At 45.3% G+C, this 25,511-nt stretch overlaps 1 protein-coding gene across 24 annotated transcripts; it reads right to left on the minus strand.

Moving 5' to 3' along the window:
* Positions 1 to 878: 878 nt before the first annotated feature.
* LOC118502358 (tropomodulin) lies at positions 879 to 25,511 on the minus strand. 24 transcript variants are annotated; one of them, XR_004905050.1, is made up of 11 exons: positions 25,431 to 25,484; positions 23,052 to 23,276; positions 15,571 to 15,938; positions 12,618 to 12,770; positions 12,376 to 12,543; positions 11,961 to 12,305; positions 11,644 to 11,895; positions 11,336 to 11,483; positions 6,333 to 7,053; positions 2,753 to 4,764; positions 879 to 2,206 (listed from the first exon to the last, which is right to left on the minus strand). XR_004905050.1 is itself a non-coding variant. In XM_036034611.1 (9 exons), the coding sequence occupies exons 3-9, from the start codon at positions 15,571 to 15,573 to the stop codon at positions 9,430 to 9,432; spliced, it is 1,278 nt and encodes a 425-aa protein (XP_035890504.1). In that variant the 5' UTR covers positions 15,574 to 15,938; positions 23,052 to 23,276; positions 25,320 to 25,491; the 3' UTR covers positions 9,055 to 9,429. The 24 variants fall into 24 exon arrangements, 17 of the variants coding, with proteins under 17 accessions (XP_035890565.1, XP_035890594.1, XP_035890587.1 ...); XR_004905046.1 differs by lacking the exon at positions 15,571 to 15,938 and having other exon boundaries at positions 25,320 to 25,491; XR_004905045.1 differs by lacking the exons at positions 6,333 to 7,053; positions 15,571 to 15,938 and adding an exon at positions 10,642 to 10,887 and having other exon boundaries at positions 25,320 to 25,491.

Raw genomic sequence — 25,511 nt, forward strand, 5'->3', positions numbered from 1 at the left:
CTTACAAACACATACACAAAGGCTGCGGGATTATTTACAGTCGAACAAGACGCTGTAACACCAATAATGGATCGTCCATAAATAGCGTAACGCTACCCCCTAACGTAGCAAAGCGTTACGCTAGAAGAATCACCATCGCTGTTAGAGGAGACTGATGTCTATGAGATTATATTTTTACCACAATTCCACATTCCAGGAAGTATTTAACAAAACAAAAAAAGGAAATCCATCTCTCAGATGGCCCTTCACCAGTTAGGTGGGATTGGATAAGGTACTTCAATACTTGCTATTTTCTTGACCTGCTGCAGAAGTCCTCCATACCGCTCACGGTCTAGTTTCCTCCTTTGGGTTGAGCGTCAGAAAAAAAGACAGATAAGCTCTGCAGCTTATAAGATTTAAGAAGAATTTGACTCATTTGTTCACTCCCTTATGTTACAAGGAGGTAATTTATGGACGATCCCTAACCCTTAATCCTAAAAGAGCTGGAATGGAATGCAGGAAGCTTTTCAAGCTTGTTTGAGCTTTCGTTTATAGAAGAGTTTATTGGGGCGGTCCGGTGGCCGGACCGGGGTTCAAATCCCATCCAGACCGCCTCCCCGTACGCAGGGCTCACTACTTTGCTACGGGTATAATCAAGTCACAGAAAGCCAACAAATGGCAGGCCGACACCTGTCGAGATTGTAGGGCCAACGAAGAAGGAAGAAGCATCGATCGTGAATGTTTGTCAACGACAATTTAAGGCGTTTACTTCTCTTATCGAGCAAGTCTACAAAATCGCCCAGAAGTTCCCAATAAATCGATAAATTAATTGCACATTGTCGTGTTGCTTTAATTTCTCAATAAAATCAAATCATACGCCACATAACAGCTCACAAATCTAAATGGCGGCAGAGTGATCGTTACATTTTTCGCTTACATTTTATTTGTTGATGTACTATTGTGTTTACCATAAACATTCGATAGTGAATAATTTAAAAACGTTCACGACTGGTAGTGGGGATTTGCCTCATACATCATCATCATCATCGTCATCTACCTTCTCATTCAGGGATATTCCTTATACGTCTCAAACTCTTGCTGCCATTTTTTTGCCGCCAAAGCTAATCGGAAATATGCTTAACATAAATAATAAGAATAATATAAAAATAGAAACCGCGCATTTCCATCCACCGGGGTGTGTGTTTGTGTGATGGTTGCATCGGACGAGTTATAATAGTCAACGCGTCTTAGATATCTTCGTTTCGCAAAAATAGGATAAGATTTTCTTCGAGCTTTTACCAAAATTTTCTTCATTTCCAACCTGCGTGGGTGTATCATTTGTCCTCAATTCTACAACAAGCTAAAGCAAAAGCTTCCTCACTATTCCGACACGATAGATTTTTCCGTTCTCTTCTAGCTCCTCGCCTCGTATGATGTGATGTGTTCTAGGCCTAGCCTACTACATAAAGCGTACGCAACACAAATCGCACTGTTCCGCAGCATAAAGACCGCCGCACGCGGGTGCTGGTTTTCCTGACTGGTTGGCTGACTGACTGTGCCTTGTCAATATGGAAAATAGTTATTAAAAAACAAACACAAAAGTTTAAAAACAAAACCCGAGGGGGAAGATATTGCTACCGATGTTTCGATGGCTACCAGGAAATTGGGGGCGGGGGAAAACGAAACAGTAAAAAGAACGCAACCGTAGTCGTACAATATATTAAATCGAACGGAGCATCCTCTGGATGCGTGACACCATCCATCATCACCATCATCCGTATTGCATTGCCCTGATCTTAATCTTATACATCTTCCGAGCATCAGGCAGCTTCAGGCAAACAGTCACGATAACTGGCGGTCATAAATGATGTGATTAAAACGAATTAAAATTTTGCTTGTCGTCGCTTCTTCTTCAGGTCACGGAGACATACGCACATGCACGCAAACCCGCACCCCACACAACGACTACATCACATACCCTTGCGGCGCGATCCGCGCGCTTGAGCTCCAAATTGGTTTGGTCGAAAGCGTATCTATGTGAGTGTGTGGGTGGTTGGGTTGGTGGTGTGTTTCTTCTTCCTCTTGTTTTTTTTTTGCGGACGCCGTTTTTTGTTCCGAAAGCCATGGTAAGCATGCGGGATTGATGGTACTATATCGTCTGTGTCTCCGTTTTGTAGTTGAGTAAACCCGACATTTTACTTGCGCTGGTTAAGACGCGCCTGACGTACTGTGGACGAAGGAAGGAAGCAAGAAGATGATTAGTACCATTTTGATTGAGAGTCGGTGGCCTTTTTTTTGTTTGGAGTAGTAGTGGCAAATGCAAAACAAACAAAAACATATCAAACTCTTAGTTATTTGTCATGCGGATGACAACAGAACATGGACGAAGATCTTTAGCTTCAAGAGACACAATGAAGTTATGGTGGAAACAACGCCACCTCGATCCACGAGTTCTCAGGTTTAAAGAGGGGTTTGAATGCTGCAATTAGCGGATTAGGCAAATTTGACACAGTCTATCAAACTGTCAGTGATGCATCAAAAAGATCAGCAGCATTTAAAGGTAGTGTTAGAGGATGCGAGGTCTTACACACTGTACATGCCATTCTCACTTAGTAGTAGTAAAGGTGTCCTTGTTAGCTAGCTAGATAATAAAACTACCTGGTTAGATCTTGCTGTTAGATTTCTCTTACGAACTACGGACAACAACAACACACGCACAGAGTTATTACCAGCAGATAGTAAAGTCAATGAAATTATAAAAAAACCGTCATACACAATCGCAGTAGAGCTAGTGAGGTCTCTCGCGTTCCCAGGATGGCCGGAGCAACGTCCGACGAGGGATGTTGATAGACACGCGACAGCAGCTAGCTTCCGTCTTCTTACTCCTCCTCCTCCACCAGGAACACCGTCACCAGATCCCGACGAACCCTTGTCGCTGACCTCTCTCATATATATAGACTCAAAGACACACACAGACACACGCTCGCAAGAATGGGGAATTTACGCCGGTTTCCAATAACGAAACGAAGTTGTGCCAACACGAAGGACCACACTTGTACGCTGCATACATTCTGCTATATTCTCCCTCAAATTCCCTTCTTTCCTTCCCTTCTCTCAACCTCCTCCTGGGGTGAGGCGGTCCAACAATGGTTGCTACCCACCCACAATACCACCCACGGGCGATGATGTGCTCACTTAAATATTCAATTTTAATTCAATTTTCAACTTTAGATGCAATATATATATTCAACGCTATACATACATGTATACAATTAAGGTAAGCAGCGGGCACAACGGGAAAGTTTAAAGAACCAAGACCACCACAAAAAAACCTAAAAAAAAAACAAATTGGGAAAACTCGCGAAAACAGAAACGGCAACACGCGATCGCGTGTGTAATATTTGCTTATAATATTCCCTTTGCCTGCCAGTAGTGCTCCGCTGTCAGCTAGGGCGCTTTCCGGTACGATGCGGGGATAGTAGAGAGGTTACAAGTAGGTCCTACAATTTCCGTTCTTGAGCTACTGGCACAACTACTGCAAACACTAACACCGGGCAGGACAACGGAAGGTGTTAAAAGGGGGGCGGGGGGGGGGGAGGCAAAAGTCTGAACTCCTTTCCCACTGACAGGTGTCGGCAGGACCTAAAGCCTATTTGATTGGTAGCTATGATTGGTTGTTTAATTCATACGCACGCTCACTCTCTCTCTCTCTATCTCACAACGATGGACAGCAGAACCGTTCACCTCTCACAATACATCCACCATGATGTTCCACCATGATGGATGAAGGATGGCATGGTGAACGCCTTGCTGCAATTGCGCTAGAGGGCGTAAGCGTTGCATGAGATGAGTATTATCGGTACAAATGTGTGTGTTGAGCTTGGTAAAAACTGTATACATAGAATGAGCAAACGACGCAACCAGCTATTACACGCTACCTATACACAATTTCAAAATGGATAAAACCAATCAACAGCAACGGAGTCTCTCTTCTAGATACACTACACGTATGTGGTTTTTTGTGTGTGATGTCATAAGGATAAATTTATAAACTTCCACAATTACAAAAAACATGATACAGAACGCTTTCCAGTAAAGATTGGAAATTTACAAATAAAATTTTCATCGCTTCTCTCAACTTCCAAGGAACTATCCGATTCGTAGACATTGGTGTATGGGTAACAAACAAACGAAACTAACAAAAAATCTATATGAAGTCCTTACTACGTTTTTAGACTCTTCTTTTTCTTTTTCCTTGACTCACTACTCTTCCTATCAATGAAGTTAATATTTGTAGCTTCTGCTTTTTGTAGTATGTATATTTTAGTTCGCCATCTTACTATCTCTCTCATTTTCTGCACCTCTTCCAATTTGTTGTATGGTTACAATATAGCAAAACTCAACACATTCTTCACAATCCGCTCCTCACACAGAGAAACCCAGGTCGAGCCATAGAAAATAGCCAATAAATGAGGTAAAAGGTTAGAGGCTGGTTAGAAAGGTCCAAAATAAAAGTATGGAAATTTTTAAAAAGTAGTTAATCAATCCAATCATCCAAATAAAAGAGATTACTTAAAAAGAGAGAGAGAGAGCTAGTTGTTCCACATCTGTCAAACATTTTCGAAAAATCCCTACTAAAGATGGCAGCTTGTATGTACGAAAGTTTTCGTATTGCCACCAAACGATCGCTACCAACAAAACTATCCCCGTACCACCATGTTGTTTTTTTGTTAACGCATACACTCTAAATTACATTCTTTGCTATCTTATAGTGTGATCTTCGTGCTGTGAGAGTCAAACATCCCCATTGAGAAAGAAGGGAGGAAAGCATAATGGATGGCGGAAGCCAAAATGGCAACACCATAACAAGTTTGAAGTTTCAATCGCGAATTCGGCGGCGTTGGGAAAAATGTAAGAATAAGAAGAGAAAAAAATACAAATAAATATAAATCATCGTGTAGCTCATGCCGCAAAGAAAAAGAGAGACAGAAAAGAAATAAACAGAAAGACAGAGTAGTAGAATTGGTAGTAAAGGATTGGGGAAATAAAACAAACTTATTTTTGTTTAGAAAAGTCATAAGTAATAAGTGATATAAAAGGAGATACAACCAAAAAATAAATGAACACAAGCGGATAAAACAAACGCAGATTAATAATCGAAGCAAGTCATCAAGGATAAAACGGTGTAGGAACAACAAAAAGAAAACAACAACACAACGGAACAAACAGGATGATTTTGGATGTCAGCAGAAACAAGTCAAACAGCACGATAGGAGTTGAGAGAGAGGAGAAAAAGGAGTGAACGAGAGTGTCCTCCTCTTCTTCTTCATGACAACAGCAGCAGTTGCAAGTAGTTGGTGAATAATTAATGGTGATAGGTAGAGATACGATAGACGGAGTCCAGATTCGCACCCGGTCACATAGTAACAAGCGGTAATTGGAACGGCAGTGCACAAAACAGGTATGGGAAAGATGGAGTGAACGAAAGTAGTTGGTAGAACCCGTGCGCGGAACAGAACGAACGAGATGGAGAAGAAGGCATTGGTGTTATATCGGATATACTTCCGGGTAGGTCATTGGAAATGGTGTGATGTGTGATAAGTATAGGATGCGTGTGTTTAAAATTGCTATACATGAATATATACATGTACGATACGGCATCAGTCCGTAATACTTAATAAATAAATGAATATATACATGAAAGTGACGAAACTACAAACAATAAAGACATGCAATTGGTAGATGTACTATACGAAACAAACAAACAATATTTCTCAACAGGACAAATATACAGTGTTTCTCAGGTCATAAAACAAGTGTCTACATGTTTAAAACAATAAGCAATCTAGATCTTATTGTGGTTATAACTCTAATCAATGGTGGATCAAGCTCCTTGGAGCTTATGCTCTCTGTCGGTACGAATGAGGACGTTTCTTTAAACCTGGAGACACTTGTTCGATTATGTGAGGCACACATATGCACACATAGGCACACAACAGCAGAGATGTAAAACATAAATTGTGAAAAAGCTCTCATTATTATAGGTTATGTGTATGCTACACCTTTTGAAGCTTGTCATACTCTTTGTAGAGACGCAGTTCCGTCTCACGAACAGCCATAATGGGAGGTTTAATGAGCAACGACCTGAGCAAGGGAATGCTCAGACCGAAGCAGAAAGGCAGATTAAAACACTCTTCAATGCAAAACAATTGTTGACTTCAGCAGTTGGTGAATTGTTGGTGGTTTTATAAAGTGTTACAAAGCACAAAACAACACTAGGGACCACAGTAAGAGCAAAGGAGTGAAGGAAAATCGTTAGAGGCGATAATAGAGTATGGCAATATATAGTATACCTCCGGGCAAGATAATCTCCACTCAAGATTTTTGCGTTTTTTTTTTCATAAAAGTATTATGTGTTTCGATTCCATTTTATACACACACACACACACGCACACACTGGATCAAAAACTGGACCAGTTTTGTAGTTTTCTTGCTAAGCTCTAGTAATTTTACATCTCCATAGCTATACTCGTTCTCTTATCCCATCAGTGGGTATCTGTAGGAGAGTGTTCTTTGGGGGGAGGATAGGTTCGAAACAAATTCTTTGCTTCGATTGGCCCTCCACTCGGACTCGGGAATCGAAGAACCGAAGAACCACTAAGCGTCCCCAGCTTCACATTGACAGCTGTCATTAGTGGGAGCATCTGGTTGCTTGTGTGAGGTAGTAAACTGCGCGGATTGTTTCGTTTTCTTTTATAACTTGTTGCTATTGTTGAGCCGAGTAATAGTGGTAGGTAGAGTAGTAGTAGTAGTAGTAGTGGTGGTGGTGGTGGTGGTGGTGGTGGTTGTAGTGATGGTAGTAGTAATAGTAGTAACAGGTCGTGAAGAGTGTTGATAGGGGGAAGAAGAGGTTCAGTAGACGAGCGCGAGATGATCGCATCGCCGGGACAACGTGTGAAAACCCCGCGCGGATGGGTCGTCTTTGCTCCCTTCCTCACTGTATCATGGTCGTTTGTTTCCTATGCATGTTTTGAAAAAATCTAAACTGCAGCCGCTGTGAGAGATTTTTTCTTACTGGAAGTAGGAAAAATGGGGAAAAAAATACAAATGAAACAAAATAAAAAAACACACACACACACAAACAAACGCAAGAATAATCCTGCAGGTGTGATATAGATACGATGTAACAGTAACAGATATACAGAACAGTGGGCATATATAGTAGGTCGGAGTGGTCTTTTTATGGTCCTATTGGAGCACAGCGTTTGGAGTGTTTCTATTGGAGGATCTACGTTGTTGTTCTCGCAGGCGCTTTTGTAGATCCTCGTTGGAATTCGCTAGAATGAAGTTACATCGATCACGCTAATGACAGGCCAAGACATCATCATCCAGATTCCAGTATACAGCAATGACTATCCAGCCATGCGTAAACTAAGTCTAGGAAGCCAGTAATGGCATGCCAAGACCATACTAATACATCCTCCAAACGCTTCCCCCCACTCGTCAGGTAGTAACATGAGACCTACAGCTATATGTAAGTGTGGTGAGGTGCTGCGTGTAGTTTAAGCAGGTGTAGACACGTGTATGTGACGGGTGAAAAATACATTTTATACAAATATTTAACAACGAAACGTTTACACTTTCCAACGACGTCTCATAGACGAGAATTGGTGGTGAAGGGCGATATCGATTAGATACAAGAACATTCAAAATGCAACATCATACTCATGATGACTTACGAACGATGGCAAAAGATACGTTAAACTAAATAGAGAATATATGCACAACCATAATAATAAGAGTAACGCAAGAAATCAGATTACATAACAGAAGCACACCAAGTGTCCAAGCATAACTCTGAATAGGATGAGATACTATAAGTGGTTTGTGTGTTGGAATTAAGATCTCGCTTCATTCATCCTGCTGTCACAAGGAGTGGAGTAGTTGTATGATGTAGTGATGTATTTATGTGAATATTTAGATGTGTTGCCTGGCCGCCTCGAATGAGGTATCCCGCACAGGAAGTTGTACAGTTGATGTTGAGGAGAGAAGAACAACAATTCACCAGCGACAGAGTAGGAAAGTTAGAACTGGGACATTGGACACCTTTGTTTTGCCCCACGTAGGGAGCGCCCTGTCGTACGACAACCTCGGGATGAAGTACTGGATGTATTCATTAGATCTCTTCATGTTTAACCGGATTCTTCTATCTGTATATGTGTTTATCGCCGTATTTAAAGAGGTAGAACGGGTTCAACTGGGACTTGATGTTTAGGGGGAAAACAGCAGGGAAATGAAGGACTGGTGGGCTGGTAAAACATAGACGTTGCGGATGCGCCGTTTAAGAGGTGGGAAACGAACACAACGACCAACCATGCACATGCACCGCGCATATAGAGAGGACAGGTGAAACAAAACGGAACAGTAAGAACGATTCGCCGACGAAGAAGGCAAACGTATTCTAAATACACTAACTCACGCACACACACACACTATGGGTATCCTCCTTCAATGGATAAGCGATACAAACATCCAATGCAAGATGGCGATGATTTTGTTAGGATGACATGTTTGAGAAGAAAAAAACTACAAAATAATTTTATAATAAAAAGCGGAAAACTAATACAAAAATACAAAACTCACTCGGCTCATAGCAAAAATATCTCTAGTCCTCGAAGAACCCACACGGCGATACTATTTAGAAACCATTATCTAAATCTACAACAAGTTGCAACCATTCTGTACTAAGCGAACAATTAGAATTGTTGAAAAGGGAGAACTGTCTTCATACAAAAGCACAAGAATCAAACTTGGTTTTTCCATAAGTGTCTCCTGTCCCTCGATGGCTAATCGCAACTTGCAACCTTAGTATTATATCCCGGCTCGTGACACAGCTGTCAAATCTTACTGCTAATGGTATCTGCACACCAGTCAGGCGTACTTAACTCAACGATGAGCCAACGAAGGGAGAGGACAGTACACTTATATGCCCCAAAACTTTAGGTATTAGCCAGCGGAAGTGGTAGAATTAGCAGTGGCATTGTGATAGAAAAGAGAAGAACACAGTACGCTGCGCACGTTTGCGAAAGACTTAGCTCTCTATTGGGAAACATTGCCATCAACATTATCCTTAGCATCGTGTCACGCGCAATCTCTTGGTGAGCTTGATAGTTAGCTTGGACATGGCGAGCGGCACACAGAGTGATAGGGTGCAATAGAGCGACGCAGGGTGAGAGTGAGTTTTCTTGAGGAAAGAACCGACAGCGCTTTGGCAGCGTTAGGGCTGGCACGCGCGCTTGGAGTTACTGCTGCGCTTTTGCAGATCTGGATTGTTCATTTTTTTTGCTTTTGTATTCTTGCGAGAGGAAATAGTGTGTGTGTGTGTCGGTGTTGCAGTTCTTTGTTTTGGGTGTGTTTGGGGTTTTGGCCCACTCCATGGCGAACAACAAATTACATATCTTCGTCGTCGGACGGTGGCGGACGGATCACCACATTGTCGGGATCTTCCTCCACGTCATAGTCCGCCGGTGGCACCTCGACCTCCGGTTCCTCTTCCGGTTCCTCCTCCACGTCGGACATTTCGGCCATCTCCTCCTCGATGCGAACCGGCCGATAGTAACTGCCGCGGGACGAGCGTCCGTCTCGCTTATCGACTCGAACTGTCAGATGAAGGGTAGTATTTGGTCGATGAGTAGGGGAAACGGGGTGGATGGTAGTTTGTGGAGAAGAGAGGTAGAAGATGTATGTGGGTGGGTTTATTTGGTTGGGAGCGATTTGTTCGAGCAGAGAGTGATTTTTTATTTGTGTGTATATGTGTGCATTTGTTTAATTTCATTTTTTGAGGCGAAAGGCGTAACATGATTCACAATGAATAAAGAAAAAAAACAGGAAAGGAGAAAGGGAAAAAGGTGACACGAAAGACATAGAGAGTAGGTTTTAGTTAAAAAGAAGAAACAACAGAAGACAAGTAGTAAAACAAAGAAACGTAAACGTAAAACCTAGCAAAGAGGCGCCGCCCACCTAGCGTACATCCGTCAAAATTGAGAGAATTAAAGACGACATGACGATATAAAAAAGTTCGTAGTTTGTGTCGTGAAATTCGTAAAAAAACACATTTAACAGGAAGAGACAGAGAGAGAGAGAGGGTGAGAGCAAAAGACAGAGAGTGGAGTGAAGAAAACACAGGGAACAGACGGATAATTACAAGAGACAATAAAATGACACATATACAGATAGATGATTAACGCATTTAACTACATCGTTGAGTGAGTGTGCGCACGCGAATGCTTGTGATAAAGAAATGAAGATAATGGCAGGACCAAAGGTTGCTTCTGAGGACGACTCGAACAAGGAACATTGTGGTTGTGGTACACGTCGTTACTAACGCATTCGACTTAATGCCATTCGGAAGTGTTAACTTCACGCAAATTAGATACGCGTGCCCCGAGATGCATACGACGATGAATTATCCGTGCAAGATATTGTCAAAAACTGAAGAGGAAGGGACATTATTAGAACCACACACGTAGAAAACACTTGAGGAACCTCATGCAAAACCCGAACAGGAGTTACGCAAGTATCCGATTTTGTTGATAGGAGGACAACGTCATCCTAAGTTAGCGAACGGTAGAAACAGAGAGACAAACAACAGATCAGACGAACCTGCAACATCAGACGAAAGGTCAGACGTGTTCCGACTGGGGCAACCCTACACACACTATGAGAAAAAATGGACTAAACAAGGAAACGGGGAGACGATGGGCGAGGAAAAACAAGAAGAAATGAAAACAGATTCCATCCACTTCTACGGAAGCTCCTCCCAGCTTCGTTTCGTTGGGACCGGCTCGGTCGGCATCGGTACGTGCAAAAACCGGTAGTACGGTATCGGATGGCAGTGTTCCGGATCGTCTGGACCGATAGAGAGTGAAAGTTGTTGCCGGATACACGGTTGTAGCAGAAAAAGCATAAGAGAAGGTCAGAACATGAGGTCAAGTGATAAAAAGGCATACATGATACTATAATAGGAGCCAGGGTACGTAACTTCTAATGAACAACAGACACCAGACTAGTGGGAAACTTCCGATCATCCGAGAAAGCATATGAGTATATTAAAACTTTAGGCTCAAGTAGCGCAATTCACCACTAACCCCTCAGCTTTTTATCGCTACTAATACTGAGAATACTCTTATCAAAGCGTTCTACAGGAAAATGGCTTGGGTTTCTTGAGAAATCCAACCCTGCCCTAATCCCTTCATAAGAGATACGCAGACCCAACAGAGGCTAAAATAAAGATGTAAATAGACGTAAAACGGTACGCGCCGTGCGGCCCGTGATGTACCTGTCCCAATATACTCACTTCTGTCAATGTTACGCTGCAGATGGGCGGCCACCCGATGCCGGGCGTCATTGAACTCCAAATGCAAACCCAGCCGCAGCAGGGTGGTATTCTTCTCGACCAGCTCCGTTATCTCCATCTCGATCTTGTTACCGAACACTTGCGATCGCTAGTCGTCGAACCAGTTTGAGCCCGGTGAATTTGAGTGTCGAGTTGATTGGTGTCGTTTGATAGTGTTGATAGCATGGTGAGAAAAAAAGACACACACAGGTTAATATCGTGGCGTCGGTTTTGCGATGGTTGGAACGGTTCCTCAGTCGGCGGAATACCTGGTTCGAGGCACGGAACTCCTCGATTGTCATCTGGGTTAGAAGGCTCTTGACCAGCGTCACGATGACAGGTGGGCTGATGAAGTTCGTCTCGACGTTCAGCACCCGAAGCGCGTGGTTCTGTTCGAGGGCGGTGGCCAGCATCAGTGCGGTACGATCCGTCAGGCCAACGTTCGTGAGCGACAGCACCTCCAGGTGTGTGTTGGACTTGAGCGCCTCGAACAGTTTGTCGAACTGCTCATCGGAGATGGTCTAGTGGAAAAATGAGTATATTAGTATACATCAAACTTCGCATGTACGTGCTTGACTGCCTTTACCTTAATGTTGTTTAGATTCACCTCCACCAGCTTGCTGTCGTCGCTCTTGATGCGCTGGATCGTTTCCTCCGGATCGGTCGTGTTCGGGGCCTCGGCCGGGAAAATCTTCGGTATGGCAGACTTGGTAATGCCGTCCCAGCCGAGCCCGACCGGCTGGCCTTTGTTAAGCAGTGAGGCATGGTATTGGTCCTGGTTCATCATCGAGTGGAAACCAAGGATGGCAGCCAGATCGATGATTTCTTCCTGCGTCGCATCGGTCAGTGCCTGCTCGTACTCGTCGCCGAGATCGATTGCGATCTGCTCGTCGGCTGCCTGGAGCTTTGCCGCCGGCGGTGGTGGTATCCACTACAAACGCATGATGACACGAGTAATTAAAATGTTACCTGAATGTATGCAACACAAAACAAGTAGGTACCTTTTTGCCACGAACAACACCCGGCACGAATGGTTCCAGTTCCGGACGGTCCGGTGTTTCCAGCGCTTGCTTATTAATATGATCGATCAGCTTCTTCCGATCGAGCGGCCCAGTAGGAGCCTTATCACACTCGTAGTTGGTACGCTGGCTCGGTGGCAAAAACGAATCCTAAAACCGAGAGATAGAAATTGTTAGGATGAGGTTTTAAGCCGCAGCATCTCTGCTATACTAGCATCACTTACGTCCGGATCAACCTCCTTCGCGAGCATGGTAATCTCCTCCGGCGAAAGCTGGGCGAGCAGCTCGTCCACATCGATATCGTCATAGGCGCCGACATCCTTGCCGTACAGTTTGGCCGGTGTCGTGATGGTTTTGGTGGTGGTTGAAGACGACGTCTAGTAGGGGTCCCCCAGTAATGGATGACATCATCATGGCGAGCAAAGAACATGGTAAAGCGTAAGAACAAAAAATGTCGATTAGTTTCGATGGAAGTAATACGTGGCCACACAAAACACATTGGAATGGAGTACGTTTGGAGCGTCCAGCCCTCTCTAGCGTGCGCACAGACACACACACACCCTCACACGCATGTGCGCGAGTGCGTTAGGGATAAAGGACGCAAATTCATAGCGCCTGCAAGTAGACACCACAGAAATGCACGTCACGGGTCTTTGTTGTGTTTTCTTTTGAAGTTGTTGTGGTTGTTTCGTTAATGTCACCGCCGTTTGTTGTCGATTATATGGTAAAACACAGAAATAAAACCAGGCCACATAATAACGCACGCTCGCTCGCGATTAGCACTATTAACAAGTAGCGGGCTGATTGGTGTGAGTGTTCATCATTGAGATGTGTGATGTGTGTCTCTTTGTGTTTGATTGTGTAGGTGAAAGGAGGAAGACGACGGAAAGGGGTAAGTATAGTGTAGTGGAAGTAAGAAGTTATGACAGATGGAAACAATAATAGGTGGTAGCCTCCATTCCAGCAGCTTCACGCCTGCTATGACAGCATAATTAAATTGAGCCTCTTCGCCCACCCACATCCGGAGCTGTTAGCGATCTTCCTCCGACTTCTCTTACACATTTCTCGCGACCATCTTAAAACGTTCCCCGCACACCAACGAAGCAGCATTAGCGCAGTTGAATGCTTCTCTAGATTCGAAGTAAATAGGGGGACTCGCCCCACTCTCTTTGCATGTTTTCGCGTCAGCGACAGCCAGGCAGCAAAGTAGCCATGTTTTTTTATTGCTTCATGCTCAACTCATAAGGCGGTGGTGAGTGAGGTAAGTGTACTCGATTGGCCGAGCCACAGTAGGCACAGAACTGAGCACTGAGGTATGAGGGTCATGCCGATGATGATGATGATGATGATGATGATGTGGTGCATGTGCAACACAACGAAACATAACAGACATGTTGTCGGATTGGGGGCTCAGACATGTGAGCGGATTGGGAAATGGGTTGGAGAGGGGATCCCGTATGATCTCACCCTCACCGTGCATAACTCCCTTCTAAATCTAGTTTTGTCACGATCTACTTTTCCTCCACTCCAACTAGAAAATCCTTTCTACTCTATAATGTCTTTACGGTGTCTAGTTCACGGCACACTCGTCAATCCCATTTGCAAAGACTTGTTTCAGCGTAACAAACTAGAGCGGGGGAAAAGCTATTAATCGGGGCGCGTATTTAGATTAGCTGGCCATTTTATTCCAGTAGTTACTAGGCCGGAGAACATACGGTCTTTTGCTCTGCTTTACTGAGTCATAGATCTGCTTTACCAATTAGATTTGGGTAAAGCTTAGAACCCATAATTTCTTACATAAGAACCAAAAGGGAATTCCTAAACATATTTCATTTTTTAGCAGATTCTACTTCGATGGATCGCTTGAGGATTTTAAAGTGGACGAGTATCGGAGCTCATTTACACGATTTCTTAGTAATGTTCGAGCCTCTTCTGGAACTTGGTTCAAGATGAAGTAGACAATTAACAAGTTGACCTGAGCTTTGTCCCACTTTCACTGCGATATTTTAGGCCTCATTAGTTCTTAAGCACCATGTTCCAAAGATTATCCAATTCTAACTGCAAATGATTCAATGAGAGCCCCTTGAGCAGAGGTCTAGAAATAGCTCTTATCTCACCAAGTTTAAAACTTCGAATCCCTATGCTTCCTCAACGAGCACCTTAGCGCCTTGATGTATGCAATATAGTAGATTGATTGAATCAACACAATCCAGTTTTTGCCTACTTACACGTGAAGGGTGTTGATTGCAAATTCCAACCCACAAATCTTCACCTTTTGCGAATGGAGAGAACTTGTAAGATAACTACTCATCATTGCTGACCGATATGTGGTTCTTCTTGTGGGGAAATGAATGGTTTCTCGTTCGTTTCTCCCGCATTATCTCATTGTTGACCGAGATAAACAGGAGGCCTATCTAATCCTCAATAAACGCGTGCCACAATCCCTCCCCCCTCTCTCACCCGCTTTCCCAGCTCCCTTTTTTCGACAACACGTGAGTGGATTGTAGTAGTCGATTATGGGTAAGAAAAAAGAGGCGATCTCGCAACACTTCAGCATAACCAACAGCAGCACCATCCAAGTCGACAATATGAATTAAAGAAAAAGGGGCGAACACACATAACTTTTTAGCAACAGCCACAAACTGCATGCCAGTGCAAACAAACGATCAATCAATAGTAAAAATACTCATTTGTGTGAAGAGCGAGCAGACAAACAGAAAAAAAACACTAAATCCGTTAATGCAACACACACAACATGATCGCGAGACCCGTAATTTCCTGTACTTCAACTTTAGTACAACATCTGTTGGTAGTAGAAGAAGGAGGGTAGACCAGACCTGTTGGGCAGGGATGGTGGTGGATGCAGCTGGTTGCAAGGTGCAGTTAAAATGCACATGGTCGAACGAGCTAGCCGTTGCGGTTGTTGTTACTCAAGAGTGTTGTTTGGACAAATAACGAAACGGCACAAAAAGGCTTAGACAACTTAAAAACACATCATTCCTTAGATACATAAACACGAGTAATGCACACACGTGTGTCTTTCGCTACATTCCGTACATTAGTCGGGCTGGAAGAATGAGGTGAAAGAGGGAGAGGTTCAGGTACGTGGGGTATTGGTGGTGGGGGAGGTCAAAACATAAATTGGGGTGGAAATTATGATTACGGTTGAAAGCTTACCATGTTGCTCTAATAGAGTAGAGGTAGAAAGGAGAAGTAGGTAACGCAGGTTGACTCACACGCACACACACACACACTCACACACACGGGCGCGCGTAATCTGGGTGTGTGATTGTAGCTTTTTGTTGTTCGATTATTATTATTTTTTTGCTTCCAGAGCAAAGAACACACCCTTGTTTGGTTGCCTTTTTCCTTGATTTGATTCCTTCCTATGAGTACCTCACTATAGTACCCGTTTTTGGTTTTCACGTGTGTGCCCGGGCACACATACAATACAAAAAAAAACCTCACAATTGCTTTCTCTCAAATACACGCACACGTGACACACACAACCACACTCATACGGCAACGAGAACAAACAGGACAGGCTGGTGGACGTAGAAAAAGGGGCTTTGTTACTTTACAATCAAGGGTGGACAAATGTTGAGACTTTTGCAAATATTATGAGACCAGTGGCGTAGGTGGCAGAGTTGTGCGATTTTTCGCAAAAGGGGACGTTGACTAACGGGTATAAAATCTCGTCTGGGAACGTATCTCCCGGTAGGAGCAGGACTGAGACTCTATGTGTTTAGCTAAAGGTACAATGAAGTCAGGGAAGCCAGATATTGACAGGCCCCAAGCCCTTCAGGAGATGCTCAACCCTCAGGTTGTGTGTAGTTGCCTAATAAGAAGCAGAATATTTCAGCAAAATTGATGCGCGTGTGTGTGCTGTGTGCTTGTCTTGTCGCACAAGCTGTGGACAACACCACCCCAACCAATACAATGAGGGTTGATGACGGTGTCTCCCGTCTTACGGGGCCGCCGATATCAGCGGCTTATGCTGCGGCTATATGCACAAACGGGGAACAACAGTAGGTTGGGTGGGTGTTGGAGGAGTCCGCGTTTTCCACGCACAATCGTGTGGAGCAGCGGTTCGCGGCACTTTCTTATCAGAAACCACCACTCCAGCGAAGAGTTGTGTCTTGCTTTCACTGGGACCGCAAGGTGGGATGGTGGTGGTGAGAAGCGAGAAGGAGAAAAAAACAACGGTATTTTCGGGGCGCGTGTTATGCTGGCGGAAAGGTTTTTGCTTTTCTTTTACTATCGAGGTTATGAAAGGTGGATAAAACTGCATCGCGCATAAATGCACCCGCCAGTAGTTATGCTACTCGTCGGACAAAAAAAGGGTACGAGAGCGAGAGCGAGAGCGAGGTAGCACGCTCTCTCTCTCTGTCACTCCTTTTGTCAAACAGGGCTTGATGTCATTCGTCGTGGTGCGAAGAAACAACAGAGCAAGCTTTATTTCACACACATAGAGGCACTAAATTAATGCGCTCTGTGTGGCTGTGTGTGAGAAAACAACCGCAACATAAAACGGTACTTTGTTTCTTATTGTTTCGCATCATTCGCCTTCATTTTCGGCTGGTGTTGGTCCGTGTAAGATTTTCTATTGGTTGCTGGAAATAACAAGCACACGCACACACAGAAGCACACCGTCCAAACAATGCCACATACGGGCGGCTGCTTTCGCCAAATGGTAGGGAATCACAGAATGGAACCTAATCGAAGGGATAAGCTGAACGTTTGCCAATCACTGGAGATACTGGAGCTACACACTGCCAGTCATCAATCGACGACGGTGATGACTTCACCACTCACTACACACCCTAATACACGCACACAGGAGAGACAAGTGTCGATCTTTTTCAAATACGCAACCGACCCCGTCGCACTACACACTCGTTCGCAACTGCGCGACTGCTCTCGGTGTACACGGTTCCGATGACGTTTACCGACTGACTGGACCGTACCCGCGAAGCCTGCTGTACCATGACTACACGCGTACGTTCAGTACTTCGAGAGCGCTTGGGCAAAATCGATCGGACGGACGAAGCCACCACCCTTTTCTTATGATTACCAAGCGAAGCAACCACTGCACAACAAATCATTGGTGGTGGAATTAGTATCCGCTTATGTGTGTGCGTTGAAGAAGGGTAGATGTGGTGGCTCCAGTCTGGAAGAACTCTGTAACAACATCAAGAGCAACAATGAACGACAAAAAATGCTTCCCCAAATTCTGTGTTGTGTTTATGTTTCTATCTCGCTCTTACACATTTCGGTTAGTACGACCGAAAGCCGTCAGAAGTTAGGTGCCGGTGGTTTGATAGTTTACAGTGCGGTGTTGATTGCTGCAAGGCGTATCGGAAGACGGAAGTTCCGCCCGAGCTCGGCGGAAAAATGTATGCTTCGTCGGAAAAGCCGTTACATTTCCTTCTATTTTTAATTGGAAGATGGAAGCTACCAACATTTAAAGGCCTCGATGAAGGCATGATGGCAAAAACCCTGAGGACCCAGCTCTTTCAGTAAGCCCAAAATTTTCAAGGTTCGTTTCATCTCGTTCAGCAATTCAAAATTATGCATGCGGACAAAAAAAAAAGAGTGGACGTAAGATTGCAAACAAAGGGAATCGTGAGAAGTTGGCCCGTAAGATGGCGGGCCGGGTGAAGCGTCCGCATGGTCGGGCATGGTTGGAGGTCACACGCGAAACCTCTCACTCGCTAGACCCAAGAGATGTTACCCAAGAAGGTAACGTTTTGGAGCTCCGTACCGTTCTGACCTTACACAACCGTGCCCGGAACCATTGACATCAATAAAGCGCAGAGACACACGTACACACACATCTTCAAGAACAAAGCAAATTGACAACATTGACCTTTTGTCCCCGTACCGTGCCGCCGTGGGAAGGTAACACCAACAACAACATCTTGTAAATTCTGGTTGCGTTACAACTGATCCGAAATAGTCGCGTCCAGCGTAAAGGAAAAGAAAACGGTCTAAGCAACAGTTTCTACAGCATTAAAAGAAAGGTTGAAAGATAGGGATTCGGGAAGCAGTACAACTGCAAGAATACATTGCGCGTGTATGTGACATAGAAATTGCGTAGAACAGATGGGAAGAATGTACAATGAAGGCGGCGAACGTGTAATTGCTTTTAAAGATGGCGCTCACATCAAGTACTCTAGTCACCGCACGCGTGGGCAGCAGTGGCGACGTTATGCGTATAAATCCCCAAGCCAAGAACGGTGCAATAGACGAGCAGGAGGAAAACACACACTCTATTTACACAGCCAGACTGTTCTCTCCAGCTGCAGCCCGCAAGTTCCCTCAAGTGGGGGGCACGTGATTCCTCCCCGAAGGAAGGGGTGGCGAACCCGGCGGCGTTTTGAACTGGAGAAGGGCCTGGCAGGAACTGGAGGGACAGATTGGAAGAATTAGCATGGGTTTTGCCTGGGCAGAAGCGCATCAAGTGTTTACTACTGGCTATCTGTTGGCGTTCTCATACGGCGGGTCCAACGTCTCAGAAGTGCCTGTGGCGTAGGCAAGCATCGGCAAGCGTACTACATATTGCACTCGCCTACACTGTGCACATCACACAACTAGCGACTAAGAATGCTATCACTATTTTTTCGCCATAAAAAAAAAATGCTCGTAACTACACTGCTGGCCCTGATGTCGCTAGCAAACACTTCACAAAAACTGAACTCTCTTTCCCTCCCTCGCTGTTTCCCTTCATGCTTCAGGAGGGAGCAGTGGAAGATTTGCAGAAATTGGGTCCTCGCCTTTGGAGCACATGTTCCGAAGCAAATGGCGTAAACGCAGTGTTGGTGCAAGAGAAGAGGAAAATGGAGCTGTATGGTCTAGTTTTACAACATCAAATGAAGGAAGTTTGGAGAGCAGAAATACATTGTGTGTGTGTGTGTGTGCGTGTAGGTGAGTGGGTGTGTGTGGCTGTGTGTAGGGTACACCACTACGGGCCGATTGTTTGTGGCTGTGGGAATAGTGGTCGGGAACACTAGAGAGCATTGGTGGCACACACACACACTCGCTGTTGTCGTTGATTGATTAATTCTATTGTGTCATTGTAGTGTGTAGTTGGCTGTTGATAGGCGCACCCGGGGCTACGTCGATCAATGCTGTTGTCTCTTTACATTTATCAGTTTTTTTCGCGTTGGCAGCTTGCTTGATTGAAGCCCAGCTTATGGCACAACTTACCTAGATGGGAGAACGGGAGTAAAGGTGTAAGAGAAATAAAATAGCCAGTTAGAACATATTGCCCACGTGCGTGGGAGTCAGCAGACGGGGTCCAAGCAAGCGGCACTAGTGCAAGAGTGATGGGAGCATTCAATGGATATTGGATATTGGTGGAGCGCTAGTGTGTCCATAGTTAGGCGACTAGAGGCGACCAGCCTGTTAGGGCATTGTTAGTGAAGCGGTTGTCGACCACAGAATCCAAAAACTGCACCGGAAATAGCTAGCGGTAGAATCTGACCAATTTCGAGATTTTTGCGTTTGATTCGGTTGTACTGTTGTGGCACACGCAAACGCAAATCTGGTTGGAGTGTCGGCTGGTGCAAGTTACATAAGTATCTTTAGACTCGAGGGTGTCGCCCGTTCCGCTGCGCAATGTTTAGCAGCTTCCCGGGTCTTGGGGCGAGAGGTGTTTTGATTAGCACCGCTCCTCTATCACCTTTCCCCTTACTCAATTTCGCATCTTCCCATAAACGCGGTAATAGTGTAACATCGAAATAGAATATGTGAGCCAGAGACGATCCAAAGTCAACACATCCCAGAGCAACAACCAGGAACTGTCCGACGACCGACGCACAATAGAGACGCAGTAGCAAAGCGCAGTTCTTCATCGAAACACCCGACCTGATGATGCGATCTCGTATGCCTTCTAGTAGAATAGAGTTGGGGAAAGAGAAGATGAAGCAGGGGGGGGGGGAGAGAGAGAGAGGGTAGAACGCGAGAAGAGATCTCCCTCCCTAACAACAACCAAAACAACACGCACACAAATCATCATTTGCCACCCGTGTTTTTGGGAAGTGATGGCAGAGTGATGGGGGGCAAGCGTAGGGCGCAAGATCATTTAGCGAAATCGAACCGACGTTTTCGCCGAACATCCCTGCTGTGGTTTTGAACTTGTCCATCGTCGGCTACCACCATTGTCGTCATTTCGCTGCCAACGAGACATAACCTTTCACCGGAGACTTCACGGTCCGAGGTGTTTTTTCTTCGCTTTTGCGTCTCGTTTCGCCCAATTCCCAAACGTCCGGTCGAGCGCACGACGTCTTGTTCAATTGCTTCGCCCTGTTCTCGGCGATACAGACACCCACACGGCGGCTGGTTCGTCCATCATCAGGCCATGGTCAGAATTACTTCGCTGCACGCTGGTAACAGATGATGCGCAGCAGTGTGTTCCATCTGTGTCCTTGTGTCCTAAACGAGGGCAGGTACGGACAACCGACCCCTGTTTACGACAACGACGCAGGCGAGGTTATGTTTATCCACGGCCCAGCAGGTCTATCTCGTGGGACAGTAAATTGTGTCAACACCTGTCAACATCCTCTGGAGGTCATCAGGACCCAATCGTCGGGTGTTGGCTTAACGAGCTTAAACGAGGAATGGGGACTCGTATCAGGTTGCCCGGTGGCGTGATCCCGCGATGCACCGAAACCTAACAGCACATAAAGTCGCAAATTGCGCCGATTGATGTACACGGGGTTGGATCTTCATTTCCTGACCACGCAAATGTGCGCGGGTGCCCAATTTATGGGAACAAGGTGCAATTGAAAGTGAACACACCGCCCAACACAGTGAAGCGCCAGTTAAAGTTTTTGCAACATCCACACAACCACCGCTACACATCCACCTATCACCCCCCACCCACCCACCGACCCACACACACATGGGGAGCCAGTAACGATCGTGCGACAGATGCGGAAGATGGTGCCGCCATATTGCGTGTGGGCAAAATATTGTGAGGTTATGAGCGAACGCGGTGCTGCTGGTTGGTTTTCAGCTCGTTACGCTAAGATGTATTATCTATATTTAAATCTCTACGGTATATTTAAAACAAATAGGCAATACAGACCAAAAAAACACACACACGCATACAAGCATACATCGGTGTTGGCCAGTAGCGATGTGCGATCTCTGCTGACGATCTGCGCAGATGATGTTCGGCTGTCGTCCGCCGGAAAACTCCCTATACCTATCGGGAGGTTTTTTCCTCCCTCGGTGCTTGCTTTAATGCGCTTTTTTGTACCACTCTTGATCTGCCTCCGACTGAACAGAGACTCCATCGCGTGGTGTGTGGGAATGCTCTGGCCGTGTCACCACGTTGACGCCGATCAGTGTGTGAGCGCTCGTGCGTGCGTGAACCGTCTCTCTTTTCGGCGATTATGTGCGTGTGTGGGTATGCGAGTATGGCGCCGATCGCCATCGCCGCGCACCAGTCGTTAAGTCACCGACGGGGGCCAGTAGAAGAATCAACATTTAAAAATAGTCAAACACTGTAGCCTGTTGTTGTTCGATGTTCGGTCCGCGCTTGTATGCATTGCGTATACTACACTCTTGCGTGCGCTAACCGCTATTGTGGTGTCCCATCAGCAGCAGCAGCAGCAGAAGCACCACCACCAGCAGTAATCGCATTAAAAGCAGCAGTAGACAGACAGAGAGAGAGAGAGAGAGAAAGCATCCCACCCAGAAGATCTGAACTGCGGTAACCTTCTGGTAGACTAAGGAGAGCTCACCGCAAGGGACAGAACCAACAGTATCTCAACCTCTATTGAGCCACACTTTAATGCGGCTGTCTGACTTTTGAAGCGAAAATGAACAGCTGGTGATCATAGGGCGGTATATTCAGACGATGTGTCCCAGTCTTTCGCTGGGTTTAATGGACAAGCAGCCGAGACGCTGGAGTATATATCTGTAAGTAGGGTAGTAGACGATGGCAGCACTTTTGCTGGATCGAGAGAGCGAGAGATAGGGAGGTAAGAAAAACAACAAGTAGATAGAGTGGATAGCTTATTCAAATCGAAGTCAAACGAAAGAAAAAAACGGTATGTGAGAGAGAAAGCAGACACAGCAGCTGCTACTAACGCTGGGGACCAAGATTATCCGTCAACCATCAAGAGCATCTACACACACGCACACACTCGACTACCGCCTGCACCAGGGTGCCAGGACCCAAAAGTCCTTCCAAAGCTATAAGGCCCACACCAGTAACGGACAGATCGACAAAGACCTGCAGCTGCCGTCTGGTGAATCCGGAGATGGTCTCAGGAGCGGTAAGCGAGAGTTGCCATCGAATAAAGAGATCAAGAAGAGCAAGAAAAAAGGGCAGCAAAAAAGTAAAAGAAAGGCAGTAACATAAAATAAAACACTTAGCCGAGTTTGGGTAGAAGCGTTTGAAAATAAATATACTACAAACACACAATGTATTGGAAGCGGCTGCAAAGTGCGCAATCGAGGATACAGAGAGAGGGAGAGAGCGAGAGTTGATGTTAGCGGATCGTGACTTTTGCAGCATCAACGCAGCAGCTATAGCAAATAAAGCAAGCATCACTCTAGCCAGGCGGAGGAATGGCTGGCAGCTAGAGCAAGGACGCGGGTTGGAGTGGCAGTGGAGGGCAAAGAATCCAACTTCCTTTACTTACTTCCTCGATTTTGAAGGTGGTCACGGACTTTCTGGTGACATGGTGCGTCTCCTCGTACTCCTCGTACGTTTCGGCCATGATTGGAAATTCAAAAATCCGCTTTTCTAAATCACTTCAGTATCTATTTTTATATAAATGGCCTCTTATATTAAACGGATGTAGTTGTTCTGGGAGGGAGGTGGGGGGCTCGAGTATCTGTATATATGTGTTTCTTTTCTCTTTTCGCTGTAATAAGCGGTCGTTGGCGTATAGAAAGATATGGGGAAATTATAATAGGTGGCGTTTGTGGACTTGCTAATTTGAATGAATTATTCGAATGAGTGTGATACAAATACCGTGTGTGTTTGTATGCGTGTGGGTATGTGTGTGAGTGTTGGGGGAATATATATATATATATGTATATATATATATATATATATATATATATATATATATATATATATATATATATATATATATATATATATATATATATATATATATATATATATATATATGAAAGATGTCTGACACAGGTGTTAATTTCCGTTTTCGTCCTCCTCAGCGCAACTACTCCTTGTTTTGCAGTCTCCGCGAGGTACTCCCTATCCACATACTTATCATGTACTCTAGCTACTTGCCACCCTCACATAAACATACACACACACCCTCGGATACGCGCACACTATCTGTCCCTGCGAGTTCCCGCACGCGCTCTAGTTCCTTCCTCTAGGCATACTCTAGTCCAATGGCGGATAGAAGAAAAAAAATCAGACAGGATGAAAAACACACGCGTGTCTGCTGGATACATAGAGGCGATTGTAACTGACCGATTAGTTCGAACGCACACCCGGACACCCGATCTCGATCCCGCCCGACCAGCTAACTAGCCTGCGCAATATCATACGTCACAGCTCTATCTCTCTGGCGCTTTTGGTGGTATTTGTGGCTGCGTGTGCGCGCCACCCGGTGCGTGTGTGTTTTATTGATGAGCGAGCGAACGGATGGATGGATTACATAAATACAGAATTTTCCTTCACTTCGCTAGGCCACACTGGGATTATCGCTAGATATTCGGTCGGATTGTCCTCGCCTCAGCCGAACGCACAATGGGTGTGCACGGTGGACAAAAACAAACGCGTTATCAATGATATCAGACAGGCGCTGAATGGGAAGTGTAGTTCAGGCAAAATCGTGGAACGGAACACACATACAATCAAAGAATGGATGCGCGCTATCTGTGTGTGTGTGTTTGTGTCAGAGCGAGAGAGTGTAGTGTGTTTTGGAGCGTTGGAAAACTGTCCATCCACCACGTTGCGTAGATTGTGAGCGTGCTCTTGGTAAAAACTCCTTTTTTGGAGTTAAGCGATGAGCTTGTCCAATCCGCAGTGTCCTTTATAAGCGCTGCCTGTAAGATAGTTAATCAGTCCTTTGCCTGTAGCAACGGCACACACTGACACGGGACAAATGAGAGCGCGCGCACGCACAGTTACGGGCACTATAAAAAAAACCCTGATACAGACAAACACACACGCTTTTTCAAGTAAATAAGATTAGAGAAAGAAATTTCGAATTGAACGCAAATAAACAAAAATAATTCGGAAATTTTAAACAAACAATTAAAAATGGTGGTTAATGGCGTTTGGTTCCCTCCCACTTTGACACATTTGTACGCAACTGCACTCAATCACCAGCGTTTTTCCTAGCCTTTTCACTCTCACACTCAGTATTTCTGATTTTTCTGCGCAAGCACTTAATCCTTGCTGTCAAACGTGCTATGCTGTAGAACGTGAACTTCCGGTGGGAACGTTTGATTGTAGTTTTTCTTTTCTTTGTATTATCGGGATGAGGGTAGTCAGGACGAGGAACCGCTGTCATCCGTTTGATGCGATGATAAAACCGCCTCGATAACGTTCGGGAACACTAACACATACACGCACACGAGACCAAGGGACACGCACAGACGAAGGACACGTATGTGCGTACGGATTAAACCATCACGATTCCCGGTCGTGCCGAATTATTTCTGGGCGGATCCCACTGGTGTAAGGCACACAGGGTGGAGTAAGAAGTAACGCAAACAAACATACACACACAGTCACACGCGCGCATTCACACGACCGTTCCTGGTGAGTCCCCGGATCGAGCGCAAATTCGTCACTGTGATGATGCACAAAATACACACAAACACACTGCACAGAAGGGCAATTAAAGGGTGACTGGGAAAAATACGGCAGCGATAAATCTTGGATCCGGTCAGGCAGTAACGAAAACGAAAAAAAAAACAACCTCGTTAGGACGGGAGACCGCGTTTAAGCAACTAGCAGCAGAAACGGCCGATCGAGCAATCGAGCAAACGATCCAAAACAGGTTCGTCGCGCACGATTTTCCAAATCTCACGGAAGCTGCACTGCTGCAACGACACTACTACTCTGGCCTTACGCTGGCACCGGGACACTAACACGGCACGGTCGGGCGGCT

Source organism: Anopheles stephensi, chromosome X (assembly GCF_013141755.1).
Source record: "Anopheles stephensi strain Indian chromosome X, UCI_ANSTEP_V1.0, whole genome shotgun sequence".
NCBI classification, from domain to species: domain Eukaryota; kingdom Metazoa; phylum Arthropoda; class Insecta; order Diptera; family Culicidae; genus Anopheles; species Anopheles stephensi.

Bases quoted from the DNA above. Each gene is read 5' to 3' on its own strand.
- LOC118502358 (XM_036034591.1), bottom strand. From the start codon at position 23,129: ATGGCCGAAACGTACGAGGAGTACGAGGAGACGCACCATGTCACCAGA. The intron at 12,771-23,051 runs GTAAGTAAAGGA...GACCCCTACTAG, and splicing joins CCACCTTCAAAATCGAGGAA to ACGTCGTCTTCAACCACCAC. The intron at 9,639-11,335 runs GTGAGTATATTG...TTCATCTGACAG, and splicing joins GCAGCGTAACATTGACAGAA to TTCGAGTCGATAAGCGAGAC.